Below are 19440 nucleotides of genomic sequence, written 5' to 3'. Positions count from 1 at the left end.
AGAACTTATGTATGCGTTATCAATATGAATTTTACATTAATAAACCTAAGTTACAAAGGCATTGGTTATTAAAGAATTTCTGAAAAATTAGGCTTGACGTAAATAAAATATATAAACAAAAATATAATATAGTAGCCATGCCTGATCAGATCTAATTTTATATAGGCCTATATCTAATTATGTATAGATTTGAATAAGTCATATCTGACCAAATCTAGTCATTTATTAACTCATATATAATCATATATAAGCCTATATATGATCATACATAGGCAGATATAATTCAGGTCTGATCAGATCTAATTATGTATAGACTCATATATGATCCGATCTGATCATATATAGGCTTATATATAATTATATATGGGGTTATAACAGCCAGGTCTGATCAGATCTAATTATGTATAGACTCATATATGATCCGATCTGATCATATATAGGCTTATATATAATTATATATGGGGTTATAACAGCCAGGTATGATCAGATCTAATTATGGATAGACTCACATATAATCAGATCTAATCATATATAGACTTATATATGATTATATATGGGGTTATAACAACCAGCTATGATCAGATCTAATAATGTAGAGGCTTATATATAATTATATATAATTCCATGCATAATCATGAATCATTATATATGATTATATATATTACTATATATAATCATATATAATTAGACAATAACTTTTTTCATCGGGTATTTTCAATACTTGACAGTATTAATGGAAGTCAAAATAAATTGAGTATTAATTTTAAGTTATTGACTAATCTAAGTGTTTATATGTACGACCATTATCAAATTGCTTTGTTCTTAATACTGATGATACAAAAATCATCGTAATAAATAGATTATTCTTGAACTGACTCAAATATTTAACAAAACTTCAACTACTAATTGAACAGAACTTTCGACACAAAATATCAAATTCAACCTTAAATATTGATATTGGTACAATCACGCCAATCATTAGTTGTTAAAATTATAATTTAAATATATCGCTATACTCATAAGTCAGAAGAATAGATAGTTTCCAAAAACTAACGAAGTTAATAATGAGTCAATTGCAATGACCGGGTTAATTGTATCAATTAAATTAGTACATCGTACTGGCCAGAAAATTCGAGAGGAAGATACTGCTTTAGAAATTATTATTACGTTTACGGTACAATCTGTTTATTAATAATAGATTGACAAATGGATAGAAATGAAATGGTTGATAGCAAATGATAAAATATTTGATAAAACTCCATGCCTTGAATATTATTAATTAAGGGCTACATAATAGTTGTAATTCCTCTGGAATAAATAGTTAACTGTAGACTAGAATTTCATTGGGATTCTACTGCTGTAGAAATCAGTTAGTAGGAACTCACTGGGTTGGTCGTTAGAAGGCTGCGTACAATACTTATGGGTTTAGTTATATACCAGTCACATGATGTGTTTCGTTTTATTTGATAGTTGACATAATTCAGTGTTCAATACATTAAGTACCTCCATAATTGCTTTTTGATAAAAAAAAGGAGTTATAAGTTTAACTTACTATTTTCTTAAGTAAATTGAGAGTATCGTGAATAAAAAAAAAAAAAAAATTGAAATTAATTTGGCACTATTGAACTATAATTGAAGGTGAAGTTGCAATCGTCTTACGAACATGTAACAGGCACTAAAGGAAAACATAATCGTTGACTCTTATTCCTACAGAAAACTTGGAATTGATAATTACTATACTAACTATAAAGTTGAATTTAAATAAAATGAATGTTTAGCGATAACGATGTTTACAATTAACAAAACATTCCCAAGTACCCCGGCTCATATCACGTCATTAGCATTCTCGACTATGAGATTCATACGTCGCCGAGGACATTATTGTTGCAGGTGGAACGTTAATTCGAACTGTCAGTCTCAGTTAAGTTCGAAAATAATTTGAAAGGATTGTCGCAGTTACAATCTTACTTGGTGTGCATTGGCGTAAAATACAGCAAAGGATTATTACTTTGCTTAGAACTACTTCTCTGACCAGCCTCAGAGATTGTAAGAAGATCTTACTTCAATTGACAGTAGTTCTAGGAGGTTCACCTATTCACGGACTTGCGGTATCATGGGTGATCACCAAGTGCTAATAGCACAGTGATCAGTAACTCAGAAAGAAATTTTGATGGTGAGACACTTAGGTCGTTGAGCGCTTTAAGTTGTTTAAGGTAAAATATATAACGTTCTCTACTATTTCACGCGTCCCACGGTGAGTGTGGTTGGCGCTCAATAGCCGTTATGGCTCTCCGTTGGTCGAAAACTGAAAAATAAAATAAACCCAGAAACAAATGTCCCACCTGGAGATATCCTGAATCTCCCTGGACTGGCTGCTCTGCTCAGGCTGGGTTAGAAAACCTAGTTGGGCGCCAGTTCGTGTGCCCACGAACAAAATTAACTCGAAATTACACAACGGAAAAAATGAAAATGAAAATAAAAATAAATAACAGGATAGCGATTTCAGATTTAGGAATAAGGATAGCAAGCAAGATAGCAGTAATTAAAATAATAAAATTAAATAACTACCGAGTTGATGACCATTTGTTTAATTATCCATTAATTAATAATTTAAATAATCACGTATATCGCATACTCACATAAATAATGTTCAAAAAAAAAAATAATAAATCACATACAACAATAATAATAATAGTATGCGCATATAAAATTCAAATAATAACAATACTGCGTAAGCACTAAATGTGTTGAGAAAAAAAAAATATATATCTGTGAATAGTTAATAATTCACTCGCACATGAACATAAGCAAAAAAAAATAACTAGATAATTTCTAGTAACAATTTCCCAGTAAATTCCAATGGTGAATTTACGGTATTTCAAAATAATTTTGTTTCGAACGCAAATAATAAAATAAATATTTGATGAATCAACTCAAAAATAAATATAATGATGATTCAAATTAACAATAATTTATAACTCAAATTATTGTTAATCAATACGCAAATTACTAATATTTCTTAACTCCGATTAGTAAAACTTCATAAATCGTATCAATAATAATTCAAAAAATACTACTCAAATAATAATAAGTTATAGTTCAAATTATTAATACTCAGCGCTGTGTAATGTGGACATATATATATATATATATATATATATATATATATATATCAGACTATCGAGGCCCAGTCGCATATGATGGTCATCACGTGATATAAAATAATAATAATAATAACAAAAATATTTCTTCACAATAAATATTTGTTGTGCAAATAATAATAAAAATTGCGACTACACCTTAATCATTCACTGGGCTCGATCACTACTAATTTCAATATGCTTATAATCAACGTATACTAATACTAACAATAAAAATCGTCATCTACGTGATATTCACACGCTTGCAAATGGCCATCAACGCGGGAATGCAAAGTTACACGCCAATGAATTTCCAAAGGTACTTACAGTCGTCGTTGGATAATAATCGGCGAACAGGATTCATTGTTATAATAAACAAATGACAACAAAAATCAATTATTAATTGTGTACACTAAGGAAGCCAATTCAAATGGCAATTTTAATGCAATATTTATGCGCTAACTCAACTAGCTTTTACAAAATAAATCTTATTACGCAGCAGCACACCTTGCCCGTACACAAGTTTATCCACGTCTGACCATGGCAGCACGTGAGTTTCATGCCGGCACCTCGACTGGCCATATTTTATATATGCATCTCCGTTTAACCCATCGGAATACTATCTCTGTCGCATGTTACTTCCAAATACCACCAACGACAACATACTCGATGTCAATTGTGTAACTTCGCTAATTCCCGACGTCAAATGCCCAATTAGTACTTATATTACTAATTAACAGTAATTTCAATTGCCAATCCAATTAATAATGTATGCAAAATAATTATAAATTTCATTTATAATATAATAAATTTGTTGCTGACAACTGTTGCGTCGCCGCGCATGCGCCTACCAACCACAATAACTACAAGCATATAAATAAAATGAATAATTATCTCCCAGCCTCATAAATTATACTTGTAAGCTCAGCCTAATCAGTAATTTTTGCTGACTTCAGCGCAGGTTTCACTTAATAAATTAATTAATTACAAGCAGTGTAATAATAAAATATAAAATCTTATATATAAACAAAATAATCATAAAATTAATGAGTGTAGAGACGTGTGAGCAGCGTGTGCTGCCATCTGTTGTTCACCGACCTGATGTGAGACTGCCGCGATATTTAAATATCGTGACACCTCCCCACCAGGCCGGTCTTAGCCCTAAGCAAGACCTCTGGCCGAGACAACAGCAGTCTCCACATCCATTGGCGTGTTGTTCAATTTATATGTACTGCAGTTTCACCTACCTCCTCCTTCTTGCTTTAAATGGGATATGGGGGTTAGGGTGATTAAATGACAAATGGAGCGTAATAATGATTAACTGAGTGACAATTTAATAAAGATTATCCGTCGTTACAATAGACACACCAAAAGGTCACTAATCCAGAAAATCGTCAATCTCAAGGGAGATTGTACCCTAGATAAGAATCAACTACACTAAGGCAAGTACTTTTATTATATCTTGGCTGTCAAGCAGGGCCCGTTCTCAGCTCACTAGATTATTTTACCGACCTATTACCAAAATAAGGCACCTTAATTATCAACAATTAGAGTACCTCAAGTAGATAATTATAATAACGTAAGAGTATATTATATATCATAAGAACTATTCTATCATTTAAATTGTTTATTATGAGAATATTTTTAACATACGTATATTTTTCAAATCAATAATCGAATAATAAACTAATCACCAGATATCCTTAATCCCACCCATGAGAACATTTTTCATTTTAATCTTAAAGTATATTTAACTAAAGATAATTTAATCATTTTAAAACAGAGCTGTATAAACTATTAGTAATAATTCGTAAAAAATGCAGATGATATGAAAATGGACTTTGACTTTCAAATAAATAACTTTTCTCAGAAATTTACATCAGCCCATGATTAAATCCCTTCTTGCGCTCGACGCATGGGTCTTATGCCCAATCGCCTCGCGCTGATAAGCAATGACGAGTTCAATGACCAATAAGTGTGAACTCTGATCAACAATTTAACCCTACATAATAATTCTCATCCCACTATTTTTGGTGATTAGAATACCTTATAAAAACTCTTGCTCAGTGAGCAGGAGGGGCTGGTCTCTTAGCTCTTAACACTCGTTTAATTTCACTGTCAGATTAGGCTCAGTTACATCAGAATTTATAAAAACTATCAAGTCCATAGTCATACCGTCTGTAAGTTTGACTACTGAACATATTTATTTTGTATCATAAGTATATATTTTCAACTTCTAAAATCTATAACTACCATTTGTGAATAAAATTATTGTTATATCTTAATACAACACCAGTTATTTCGGGTCACTGGGGGTGATTTGCTGTCGAGAACCCAATACCTAGAAATACTACAAATCTAACTGAGCTGCACATTGACATCGCGCAGCGAAAATGTAACACTTTGGCGTGGAAATGTCGGACTTGCTCTGATATCAGAATGACTTCGAGAATCGCGAAACATCGTGTAGAGGAGTTGCGCCGATTGGGGGTGATTCTCGAAGACTTAAGGCCTACCTAGAACTGCAAAAAGTCGTAAGATATGACCTGCACCGGATGGCGGTGGTTCTAGAGAGGCAAGATTGCACTAGAATTGCGAAAAGTCATGAAGTACGACCTGCACTGGTTGGTGGTGGTTCTAGATGCAGAATAAGACGTTGACAGAACTGCGAAGGATCGTGCATACGATCACACTGGATGGTGTGGTTCTGGAAACGGAAAGAGGTCTCTAGGACTGTGTCTCTAGAGGCTAAGTAATCCAAGGAACTGCGAAAAGTCAGACCTTGTGTGACCTGCACCGGTTGGTGTTGGTTTCGACGAGGATTAAGATGACACTCGAACTGCAAATAGTTGTAGAAGTACAACCTGCACCGGTTGGTGCTAGTTTTGAGGGCTGACAGTCATCTCGAGTTGCGGAACGTCGTGAGATACGGCCTACACCGGTCGGTGGTGGCTCGGGTGACTGTAGAGTATGAATTAATTTTCTAGATCAAAGGTAAAAGCGGAGTTAAAGCATAGTGATGAAAACACTTGGATCTTCAACTGACTATTTGCCGCGAAAACGCGGCCATCATCAGGACGGCGACTGTAAGCTACTCTTTCCTGAATATCAAGCCTTTTGCTCGGTAGGTGTCTTGAGGCCTGTAGCCTCTGACGTCAGAAGCTACCCCCAGCCTGTGACAAGGTTCACCCCCACTAGAGAAGGGCGAGTTGGACATGGAGGCGCACGAAGACGAAGCATACCGACGGAGCCCTCCGAGAGGACCCAACGTGACCTCATCTAACTATTCTCACCCTTACCCTTATTATATTATTTATTATCAATTGTCCATATTATACGATTTGTCGTCGGGTTTAATAATATTTAATTGTTAAATAAATATTTGGTTTTATCTACTAGCAAGTGAAATATATTGAATTGTTCTTCTTACAATTGTGAATAAAATGACCTGTAAATTTCACAGCTATTTCACATTTTAAAAGTATTTCTTTTATTACTTATGATGTTTCAAATGTACCTCTGCGTCCTATTGATCAGAAGAAACGGTCTACGAAAAAGAAGGAGTCGACTGCACCCGAGTATTTTTCCAATGGAAAAATCCCGAATATTCCAATTCGAAACAACGAAATTATTGTCGAACATTCCTTTTAACTGATAGAAAAGTTTATATAAAAAAAACTTAAGCTGGGAGAGGATTGTGACGTTACAGATGTAGCTGTCCCGCTCGAGCGCTGTTTGTACCCATGGTTTATAGTCCTAGCGGATCCTGCAAGTCGTAAAAAAGGGCTCTCAGGTTGCTCGGCTTGAAGGACAAGTTATCAAAATTAGAAAGTTTAGGTAGAATTTTTACAAATATTAAAGAATATTTGAAGTATAAAATTTTCGTATTTTATTGAAAAATTAAAACGATAAAATGATATATTTTATGTTGAATTATTCCAATACGTTAAAGAAACTGTTATTTTTCGATCGGAAATCCTATCTCAGAAGACCATCAAACGCAAATCCTAAATATTTACAATTATTGATTCTATGAATTTTTTTATTATAGATTGTTAACTCAAAGTATTCAGGTACGCTGTCCTTATAACATTCAAAGGTCATAAAAGTCGCTTTGTCACCATTTAGTGTCAAAGAGTTAACATACATCCACTTTCCTATCTTGTCTAAGAATATAGACATTATACTCTTCATTTCAGATCAGGTTTTTCCCGTGCATTTAATTACATTATTATCTTAAAAGCCGCCAAACTATCTTTGGTTAGTATTTTGAAAGTATCATTTTTGTAAATTATAAGCAGAAGCGGTCACGAAACAGTTCTTTGCGAAACACCAATTTTACCTTCTCTTTTATTACTTTTCACTTTAATAGTTTTCATCACCTGGTACCAATTCGCTAAATAATTTTTAATTAAATCATATTCTACTCTTCTAATACCATACTTACATAATTTTCCTAGCAATATTTTGTAGTCTACTGTATCAGAAGCTTTAGCTAAGTACAGAAAAGCCACATCTATAGGATTATTAAGATTCAAATTTGAGTAAATATTATCCGATATTGAAGCCAACGCATCCTTAGTTCCTTTATTCTTAAGAAAACCGTACTGATCACTAGAAATAATGTTACAATCAGCTATGAATGTGTTTAGACCCGAATGTATAATCTCTTCAAAAATTTGAGTGAAATGTAGGTCAGTCTCCACTTGTCATGCAATTATTAAATATGTTCATTAGTGCTGTATTTATATGTGGACAAATTACTGTTAGTAGTTTGACATCCCTGGCGGATATAATATTATGGTAGGTGTTAGCGGGAAATAAATCCCTTTTTTTTGTTTAATTTAGTTATTAGATATCTAAATGATCTGGAAATAAAATTGGATTAGTATTTTTAGCTTAAATTAATTGAGGAGGAGGGTGAATGGGTGAAATAGGTAGTAGTAAATAAAAGTCGTGATTTGGGTATCAAAACGAAGAATATATTTTGACCCAAAAAAGTTAGGGAAAGCACTACGGCATAAAACCCTTTGAAGATATTACAATGAGAAACACGAGAATATTGATATAAGAAGAAGATGATTGATATAATAAGAAGATGATAACTCGTTGAACAATTGGTACAAGAACAATGTAGATATATGGGTGTATGAGTGCGGGTGTATGTAATATGTATGTATGAGCGTATGCAGTTATAGATTACGCGATGCGGAATCGTCGTATTTAGTTTGTAAGAATTATATGCAAGATATACACGTCTGTATATAGGCAAAGGGCGATCCAATTGTCCGCTGCGGGACAATTAGATAGAACTTGGTACTAGAGATCGAGTGATTGATGAAAGCTTTCGAGTGTATATGCGCAGAGGCGAAATTACCGATGGATCAGATCGGTCTTACGATTTGAATCGCGCAGAATGTTGATGTATTGAAATTCGCTTGAAAGAGATTGAAAGTTCAATTATATTGCCGATGGACAATATGATGCGACTAAACGTTAATCTGAGTGATGTTTAGATTATATGCATTGAATTAGATTACTCGGTTATGTAGTGTGACAGAGACGAATATTTACTGCAGTTATTTGAATCTGATCAATTGGAATTGATCGATGATTAATTGGCGTCGAGGCCGTTACTTAAATGTATGTTGAATTTAGGTAGTTGTTCACGATATGACAATTTAAGTATAGTGATAATGAACGAACGCGGGCTATGTTAATTAAGATACACTGAATGATTAATAGGAATGAACGGTATATGATTATTAAATGTTCAATGTCAATTTGTGTTGTTATTATTTAATATTAATACTAATATTAATATTAAATACCGAACACAATTAAATCGAATATTCAATAAAATACGAATGAACCCCGGGTTGAATGGGTGGGACCCACGCTTAACCGATTCTGACTTTTTTTTCGTACAACGTAGTAAACGCGCGATTTGAAGATTGACAAAATACGGGTTAATGTCAATGAAATAAGTCCAATTAATACCTGGATGATATCAAGAAATACTTATCTCTCTACGATGGAATGAAATTATAGCGGATAATCAATTTTTTAATGAATATGGAATTGTTAGCTTGAGAATTATAGACAGAATGATCACAGTGTGTGCGCTCGTTAGGAAGACTCGTAGTCAACCGAACAGGAAGACGCGGTAACACCGGTTCGTTGGTTAGACCGAACGGAAAATCAGACACCCGCGTGACAGAGATATGCTGAAGGCATGAGTGCGACGATGATACACAGCGAAACCGACGCTATAATGAGCGCGCGCGTTCACGGTGCGACTCGAAGTGGTGATGAAATTATATAAAGCACCACCAGATGGTGACTCTATTAATGATTTAACCTTTTTTACGTTAATAGGATGACAATAAGCATCGGATTTCCGTTATTGACGGAACAGTAGGTTTACGGTAGGTCTACTGTAAATTACGGTAAATGTATTACAACTTATGATAGACCTACCGTAAAATTGTCGTATCACTACAGTAAATCTACCATAATTGGACGGTAGTGTTACGGTGATAAATAATATGGTAAAAAATAGAAAAAAAACACCCCCGACTCTATCCTGAATTCTACCAATTCAAAGTCTGATCTGTTAACCACTGTGCCGAATCAGATACTTGAGATGAGAAATTTATTGTATGTATTCAGATGCAAATGGACTTCAGAAAATTGAAGACATCAATAAATAATTAATTCTGTTATTTCTATCTCGAGTAGAAATTTTGTTGAGGCTTGTCGAATAATCTGTTTGGCCCGAACTAGACTTGCCTAACTAAGGCAAGCCTAATTCGTATCTTATCAAATCTTTATGAGGCAGAACGAACATTAATATGCCGAAAAAATTTCAGATTCGATTGCGATCACGAAACTCTGTGGCATTGCCGAAGTACGGCATACTATTGGAATTCCTGACTGTTAGGTAGCAATGGTAACCTAAGGTTTGCCAATGTTTGGTATGCCAAAGTCAGATGAAACTAGGAACTTCTGTGGCAAGGTGACACTCAGTTCTAAAATTGGAATTCTCGACTGGTAGTATAACCGATGGTCCTGCCTGGGTTAGCTCTTGTCCAGGCCACGGTTACTTAATCTTAATTTAATTAATTTAATCTTATGGGCTGGGCGGGGGGAGGGGGGGGGGGCTCGCTTCGTTCCCTGAAAATTGGCGCTTATTAATTATTAAAGGAAAAGGAATGCCTGGTAGTTTATTCAGTGAGAGATTTGGTTTTGCATTATCAAAGAGAAAATATTATTGTCATTTAACCAAATACCCATTTACAATATGAAAATTTCCCTAATAGAATTAATTCGAATAAAATTTAGTATATAAGTTTTGATATTTTAATTTACGCGGGAGGAAACCAAGTATAAATTTAATTTCGGGAAGACAGAATCCCACTTACGCTGTACCTTACTGCATGCTACATTCCTGTAGTTGTAGGTAGAAAATAACCCTCAATATCCGTAGGCAGCAAACGGGGCAGCAACGTTGTAGGCCCAATCTTCTGTGGTAGAAAATCGCAGGAAATGAACAGTAATGGTGTAATAACACTCACGAATTTTATCGGCACAAATCAAATTTAACTTTGACTTTACTAAACGACCGCGTGTAGAAATTTGACTAGAAAGGTGGTCAATTGAAACGTTCTCCAAATAAATAATTTATAAAATTATTACTGCGGCTATTAATAACGGACAGACAAACTCAAAGATATAAAATAAATTAAACAAAACCGAACACTGGACTCAATGACTAGATGTGACTAGACTTATCGTTAGGCCGGTTCAAATAAATTACAAGGAGCTCTGTTTGTAGAGTAGGAACCTCGCTATGCGTCATCAGTCCACTACCCTACTGGTCCACTATGGGTGGTAGCCAGGGCCTAAGTCCTCGAGTAACTGCTTGCTGGCCCTTTTATGGAAAAATTCTGAGGACATGGAACTACCCCACTGTCGTCTCGATTCAAGTAAAATTTGATCTTGGGGCCTCTTATATGGCCCCGAGTGACTGATGAGTGTTAGTTAACATATAATTATTCAAATAGATGGACGAAAGTCAGAAACATACTGTTACAAAGTTTTCTTTTATAGTTGCCAAAATGTTTTTGAAATCAGCATCCTTTGTATTACCTGAAAATTTGGTGCATACCTCCTTGAAACTTAGCTATGATGCCTTTTCTTGGTCATTCATAGATAAAACAAACTCTACATCATTGAAAAACTTTCGAATTTCCAGTCCATCGAAGATGCCATCTTTTAATTTAGCATCAGTTTTGGACTTGAATACTGTACGCAAATATGTGAAACATTCTCCATCTTAATTAAGAGCTTTGACAAACTTTTTAATTAAGACGCGTTTTCATTTGTTTCTCTATTCGCACTCAACTGGATAAACGGTACTATCTCTGTTACACTTGTACATTAAATAGGAACTTTGTCCAAGCTTATCTCATAAACAAATGGAAGTGATCAAAAAATTCAAGTGCACTTCGCTAGTTCGTAGAGTAAAGCATCGGGTCTGTGTCTTTATTTTGCGTGTAGAGCTTTTATTTCTGAGAAAAGCTGGGACAAAATTATCTGAAAACCGTTCTTAAGCCAAGCTTTATATGAAGAGGAGGAACGAGAATTTCGGATAGATCAACTAGCAGTTCTTTTATTATATCGTGTGATCTAATTAAAAATAAAGATCAAAAAGGCCATACTTTTTTTATGTAGTGATTTTTCTGATCCTTACTATCAAACATACACAAATAGCATGGATACTTCGTAAATCCAAATTGTTGCCCAAGTATCATGGAGAAAATTTTTAAATCACCACATACTTGCCATTTACGTTCTTCGTACTTTATGACCTTTAGGATAGCTTCAAGGTTTGAATAATCTTCTTTCAAGAAAGTTGAGTGGGCCAAAGGTAAAGGAGCATACTTGTTGGTATTGTGGAGAGGGACTCCCTGGTTAAAATTACTGATTGAAAAGAATTGAGAAGCAGTCACTCCATGTAAACTGTATATCTATATATACAAACAAAAGAATTGAAATTATTGAAAAGAATTCGAATTTCATCATTTTTAATTCTTTTCAATCAATATTTTCAAATAGGGCTGCCTTAAACTTGTTGAGACGAATCAATGAATATCCATCAATCTTCAGGCTTATAGAAATTTGGCTTTAATTCATCAACAAGTCCTTTTACATCGGCGCAATAAAGTACACAAAGTGCACGAAAATAGCAAAAGACATTGCGATAGTCAAAACATTCATGATCATGACGAGTACTGAAAGTTCCAGCAAAATATTGAGTAGAAAAATCATCACAATCCATTAAAATGAAAAAACCCCGCACGCTTAAAATGAAAAATACCCTGACCCAATCGCAGGTGAGTCAGTCGCACTAAGGGTGATAACCCTCATATCTCCCTCGGTATAAGTATGAGGGCTTTCCGACTCTGACGAGGACAATGTCAACTCGTCGTCGGATACACTACGGCTTCATACTCATATTTTAGCGCTTCCCTGCAAAACAGCGCACCTTCGCTGGCTTTAATACCATAAAATGTTAACTAGCGAATCATTCTACACATCCCATTAAAAGACAGTTGTCATCGTCATCCAAACATTACGTAGTAGCAGATTTCTGCCGGTAAATGTACCGCTCTAATTTACCGATTTTATATTTTTTGTCAAAGACAAAAAATGAAAAATCTATTGCATCTATGTGAGACCTAAATAAGACACAATAGGAAATTAATGTATGCAATTACAAATTACGGTTGGATACTACCGAGAGAAATAAGCAAAAACTGCGTCATAATAATATCATGCGGAAAAAATGCCGAAATCGTGATTTTTTTTTTTAGGTTTTTTGGATTTTAAGTTTGCAGTATGACCCCCACTTCTGACTTCAGATTCGTGTTCAGCGGGAAAAATTACACCAGAAAGTCATATTCTGACACCCAGCGCACACCACTTTTCTTATTTTTGTGGACTTGTGTAATTGATGTGAACAGATATTTAATATTTTATCAATGCTTATTAGGGTAATTCAAAAAATAACAAATTTTTTTTTTTATTCTTGGAAATAGGTTCAAAAGTTTTACTTAGATATAAAAAGACGCCTGTGAAAATTAGAGCTCTTGATATTAACATTGAGAAGTTCCGTATTGCACTTTTTTATTTTCCACACGAATAACATGGAAAAAATTTTTTTTGAGTCTTCTGATTTTTATAACTAGCTAACAATGCATCATAGAAAAAATCAACCGGCATATTCTTGTAGGTAATTGAGTACTCTACAAAAAAAATCTCTTATCATTTTTGATAATTTTATTTGTTCAAAGCTTATTTGAGGTTCAAGTCGAATTTATATTAAATTTTGAGATCTTTTTACTTTTCCGGCGAAACTATCAGACTTATCACAAAATATCATAGGACCTTTTTTGCAGATATTTTTATTTCCTACAAACTATTAATCAGAAAGTTTTTTCGAATTCCGCATCGTTTTCTAGTTATTTTGATATCAATGTCAAGCTATAAAAAAATAGACGTCTGATCGATTTTAAGAGCTTGACATTAAAATAAAAATAGCTTAAAAATAATGAGGAATTCGAAATAACTTTATTACTAATAATTTGTAGGAAATAAAAATTTCTACAAAAAAGGTCCCATGATATTATGTGATAAGTCTGATATTGATAAGAGACTTTTTTTGTAGAACATCCAATTCAAAAATCAAAAGATGTAAAAAAAATTTTTCCATGTTATTCTCATGGAAAATAAAAAAGTGCAATGCAGAACCTCTCAATGTAAATATTAAGAGCTCTAATTTCACAGGCGTCATTTTATATCTAAATGAAGCTTTTAAACCTGTTTCCGAAAAGAAAAAAAAAATTTGTTATTTTTTGAATCACCCTAATACTTATAGAATATAAAAAAATTAAAGTTTTCTGAGCTCTTACTCATAACTTTATTAAAACTTAAATAAAATGAGTTGATAAATTGACTTTGAATAATTACTCGTAAATAAAAAATTGTAATATCTTTATTGTTTAAACATACTCGTAATAAACTTGAGCTGAAAAGTATTTCGATATTCGGTAAACACACTATGTTTACATCTATTTGATTACTTCACTAATATATTCACTGTGTATATTATCGAACTGAAAACAAAATAAACAGAAACTAAATACTAATTAGCAATTTTAGATTAGTTCACAAACTATGTAATATATTTAATTAGATTAACTTACTCGTATCAAAAGCTGACATATAGTGTTGGTCTGACGCAAACACACATGTAATTATAATTAACAAATATAATTTAAAATCCGCTTATCGTATAAATTGAAATAAAATAAAAATTAATTATAGTATTTAACATAAATTTAATAGTTCAATTATTTTAATTTTCAAGTTTACTGTTTTATAATTTATTTGATCTTTTTAAATATTATACTGTTAAAAACATCTTTAGTTTAAATATAAAACTATATATATGTATATACTTTTTATTTATTTTTATTCATTTTTCCCCTCAGGATTAATACAGTATCGCCGGCTGGCGCCTGGATTTTTCCTCTCACGAATTTCGTTATACCGTAGAAATTGGTTACCTTATAATCGCCATCGACTATTGGTTTAATAAAAAAACTCGAAAAGTTTGACCAACCACGAATACATACATTCATCTTTTTTTCTCTACTAATCGACTTATCGAGCTCGTGGGACGATTCTCAATAAATATTCCAAGCGCATTGTCCAAAGGGAAAGAGATATGGACGACGTATTGCTATCTATTTTTTTTTTATTTTTTGTTTTATTCACAAAATGCTCAGAAGTGTACGGGGGTCGTGAGAGACAAGGAAGTCACGGAGTAAATGCTAAGCGACGAGATTAGAATTCCAAGCGAATTTCATTCATTTTTTTTTTTTTTTTTACTTTTTTTTGTTAAGTCGTGTGAAAGCACTCGAAAGATCTTTTTAGTAGGACTGCATCTTAAATGGTTTTCATGGGTTACATCAACGTCTGTCCATCACTATCTTTCTTTTTTCCGTCTTTCCTTCCTTATTTCTTTCTTCGGCATAATATTTGCTACCGACATGTTTAGAATGATAAGAATGCTGAAAAAAAATACGATGAAAGCAATTTAACGACCCACGTCCAAATAACCATCACTAGGAGTCACTTAGTCACATTATTTCAATTATGTAGATGCTTTATTTAATGCCATTCTTATTTTGAGTAATATTATAAGTTAAAAATTCGATACTCTAATACTATTTTTCGGAGTTCAGTTCCATAAGTTAATATAAAATTTCAAAGAACGATTAAAAGTTTATTATTTTCTTAAATCTGTTAATAAAATTTCATGAAGTCGAAAAACAACGATCATGGAAATATAAGAATTATATTTACAGATACTTAAAAGCAATAGATTCATTAACTCTTATTCTGATTAACATCAAAATATCTATGTATACTGTAATATACTTAATGGCTCTACTATTGCATTTATTTGTTGAACCTCAACTGTAAAATAAATTAAATGTTAAGATTTTTTTTTTCCGACAAAAATTTTAAATTATTCGTACTTTATTTTTTTCTGATAGTGAACGGGTAAACAAACTTATTTAATTAAAACATTAATATTTTATTATTCAAATACGTGGAAAAATATGTGTACATTATAATTAAAATTTCATTTCTAAACTGTAAAATCAATGTTTACCTTAAAAAACTACAGACTACTTACCTGGTAATTTAGCATTTTAAATCAAATGAATTCTATCGAAACATTGATTTTTAATACTATACTGGAATCAGATCATATATCATGTTTTATATATTAGAAAATTATGAACTTTTACTGTTTAAAGTTCAATATAACAAAAAAAACCGATAAAAATGAGACTAGTAAAAATATAGATGGATACTTTTATTTTATCAATTATAACTTAATAAATAATTTAATTATTTAAATATACTGGGCATTAAATTTCTTACATCATAATGATTATATTACATGAGTTAACAACTGAAAAAGTGGATTATTTTTGAGGTAATTAAGTTTAACTTTCGTAATTGAAATAGAAATAATAAAAATAATTTGGTTAATAAGGTAAAAGCCCCTATACCCGCTCAGTACCATTAATCGCTCACTTTAACTGTTTAAGGCGTTTTTTTATTATTTCTATCAAAAAAAAATTACAACTAAAAATATTATTATTGACAAATAATTATTTGTGAATCTAAATTTAATAAAATATGATGTATCAAATTATTATATAATAGACTATAAATTTAAATGAAATGACTCTTTTCAAAATCGCGTTCAGCCGGGCATTTTTTTCTTTAACGTTCATTCATTAGATTAAATTTAGGCTACGTCAAATTTTTTAAGAATTGTTATAACTATATCTTATTAAATACATTCTTAAAATTCACGAAATTTTATGTTTCGAAAGAATAAAGTACTATAATTCATAAATTATTATCCAAATCAATAAACTTATCATAGTTTAATTGATATTGTCTTTGAGCGACTATAGGGCTATGTGTTGATCGAGTAATAGTACATCACAATTTCTAGTGAGCGACTATGAATACAATCAATGATGTTATTAAAAAAATTGATAATAATTAATTATCAACATTATTTTTCAAACTAAAATTTTATTCTAAGACTCGAAACTTCAAAAAATAACTATAAAAAAAAAATATAGTTTTTCATTTTATTCATTAATTTATATTGAGTGATATAATCTCACTTTATTGAAAAGTGAGCGGATGTAGGGGCGTTTACCTTAATAAAAAATTAAATTAATATTAATGAAAGATATAAAAAGAGGTTTTAAGTAAAAATACAAAACAACAAATTAAGCAGTTAATTTAAGTGAATTCTTCGAATTATAAGTTTGAGATTTAATAATAGTTTATTTAAATTTACATAATTGTTGAAGCTGCGTTAGTTGATTAAGTCCTGTGAGTTTTAATTATATACTACATGTATATTTAATGAATTTATAAACTTTTAGTATGTGTCTGCTATCAAAGCAAGAAATTTACTAGTTAGTTCATGTCAATTTTTTTTTTTATTCATATAAATAAATCATCTTTAATATATAGTTATTTCAGTTCAATGAATTCACTTAAAGAATAATAATTTAAATAAAAAAAAGTTTTTAACAATGATAAAATAATTTTATTGTCAATTTAATTTTTATTTATTAGATTATTAATTTAACAAAAAAAATAAACAAGTAACAAAAACAGAGATTAGATTAAATTTACGATAGTCGATTTTTTTTTTAATTTTAATCACAATTTTATATATATATATATATATATATATATATATATATATATATATATATATATATATATATATACATTTATATGTGTGTGTATGTGTGTGTGCAGTATATACATACGAAACGATTAAATGATATTAGTGTCTAATACTTAAACTCATTCTAAATTAATTATAATTTAATTTATACAAAGTTTTTAGTTTATCTTGTAAAATTGTTATTTACAATATTATTAATATTTTATTATTATTATTATTATTATTATTATTATTATTATTATTATTATTATTATTATTATTATTATTATTATTATTATTATTATTATTATTATTATTATTGTTGTTGTTGTTGTTGTTGTTGTTGTTGTTGTTGTTGTTGTTGTTGTTATTACCATTATTATAATTATAGTTATTGTATAATAAATGAAGAATTGATTTTCATAGATTTGTAGGATCAGATTATTCTTTCCAAGACTTTTGTCTTTTGTATTTCTAAACAAAGCTATAATATATTTACTTTTTTAAGTTGAATTTTCTCAAAATTTTTATAACATTTACATACAGTGTTCACTATTAATTTAACCTTTAACGTATCATTTGATAAGTATTTTTTTTTTTTTTTTTTACATCGACTGAATTAAAACTCAACAATACGAGATATCTATTCATTTTTTAAACTTCTTCTTTATCTGTCAGTGCTCATTAATCAATAATTACACTTAAGTTAATTAAATAACAATATAAATAATTTTATTTTAATTCCGTAATAAATATAAAATTTTTTTAATACGAGTTAATAAAGATTTTTTATTGGATAAAGAAAATTATAATTTATATTAAGATGGATCAATATAATACCTTTGAAAATTGGTAGATAATAGAGATTTGGTGAATAGTCGTCTTCTCAAGTCAATTTTTATTCATTAATACTGAGCACTAACGATGAAAAGAAAGAGAAGGATCTGGATGTATATATATATATATATATATATATATATATATATATATATATATATATATATATATACATTATTTTTGTATTTGTTGAAGTTAAATTTTCTCTTTAATTTTACTTTACGGTATTTTATCATTATTATTATATTTATTTTATTTTTCCATCTAGGTTTCACGCGTTTAGCTCATCCATCTTCGAGTTCCTCGAACTTGGCAAGCGAACGCGTTAGATCGAAAATCCCTTTTAACAGTAGTATAGTATGAAAGTACAGTTCACGAGAATTCCTGAAGACGAATTCACCCACTCGATTACATAATTAACTTTCTGGTTTTTTGTTGTTATTTATTCAGTGAATGTGTTACTTGTACTAAACAAGTATTTAATTTTTAATTTTTTATTTTAATCTGATATAATTATTTATTTAATCGTAATAATTCAATAAATATTTTCGCGTTATTTATTTATTGGAAGCACGCGAGGTTTAATCATTATTATTTATTTGTAATTGAATGACTTTCTTTATTTTATTTTATTAATATCAATGAATAACCAAGTTCAGTGTGCTTTGGTAATTATTTATTTAAACACAACTTTCGGGAAGTCTGTTGGCCATAAGACGTCGTTTAATAGCTTCTCCATCGATACACTCTCCCGCAACAAAAACCCCTTGACCAGCGCCAACCACAACCCCTGTAATTGTTGAGTTGGGGAGTATTGGAATTGTACTTCTTGATGGTAATCGTAGTTCAGTGGGTCTTCCAGTAAATTTATGACATAGTTCGTCAATACTTGGTGTTGGACCAGGTGTTACCCAATGTGTTGATGAATAATCTGGGTAACTTGGTGGACTTACTTCCATCAAATTTCCCTCTATAAAATATTTATAACATCAGGTTATCATACTTACTATTTCAATTTAGATAAAATAATTAAACAAGGCTTCACCTATTTTTTCAACTAAAGAATTTTCTTTTAGGCTCTTATTTTAAACATTTTAATATTAAATCATTTCTACT

General features: G+C 31.0%; 1 protein-coding gene across 1 annotated transcript in view; it reads right to left on the bottom strand.

Annotated features, from left to right (window-relative positions):
- Window positions 1-18527: 18527 nt before the first annotated feature.
- LOC103572227 (hemicentin-2) overlaps window positions 18528-19440 on the bottom strand; it is a 263857-nt gene continuing 262944 nt past the window's right edge. The window contains exon 12 of the mRNA XM_053741560.1: window positions 18528-19294. Within this exon, the coding sequence (XP_053597535.1) occupies window positions 19005-19294 (290 nt within the window). The 3' untranslated portion in view covers window positions 18528-19004. The remainder of the gene's footprint in view (window positions 19295-19440) is intronic.

The sequence above is a fragment of the Microplitis demolitor genome, chromosome 8, assembly GCF_026212275.2.
Source record: "Microplitis demolitor isolate Queensland-Clemson2020A chromosome 8, iyMicDemo2.1a, whole genome shotgun sequence".
Taxonomy (NCBI): domain Eukaryota; kingdom Metazoa; phylum Arthropoda; class Insecta; order Hymenoptera; family Braconidae; genus Microplitis; species Microplitis demolitor.
Note: the sequence above shows the minus strand (reverse complement) of the source record. Positions and strands in the feature narration are given on the sequence as shown.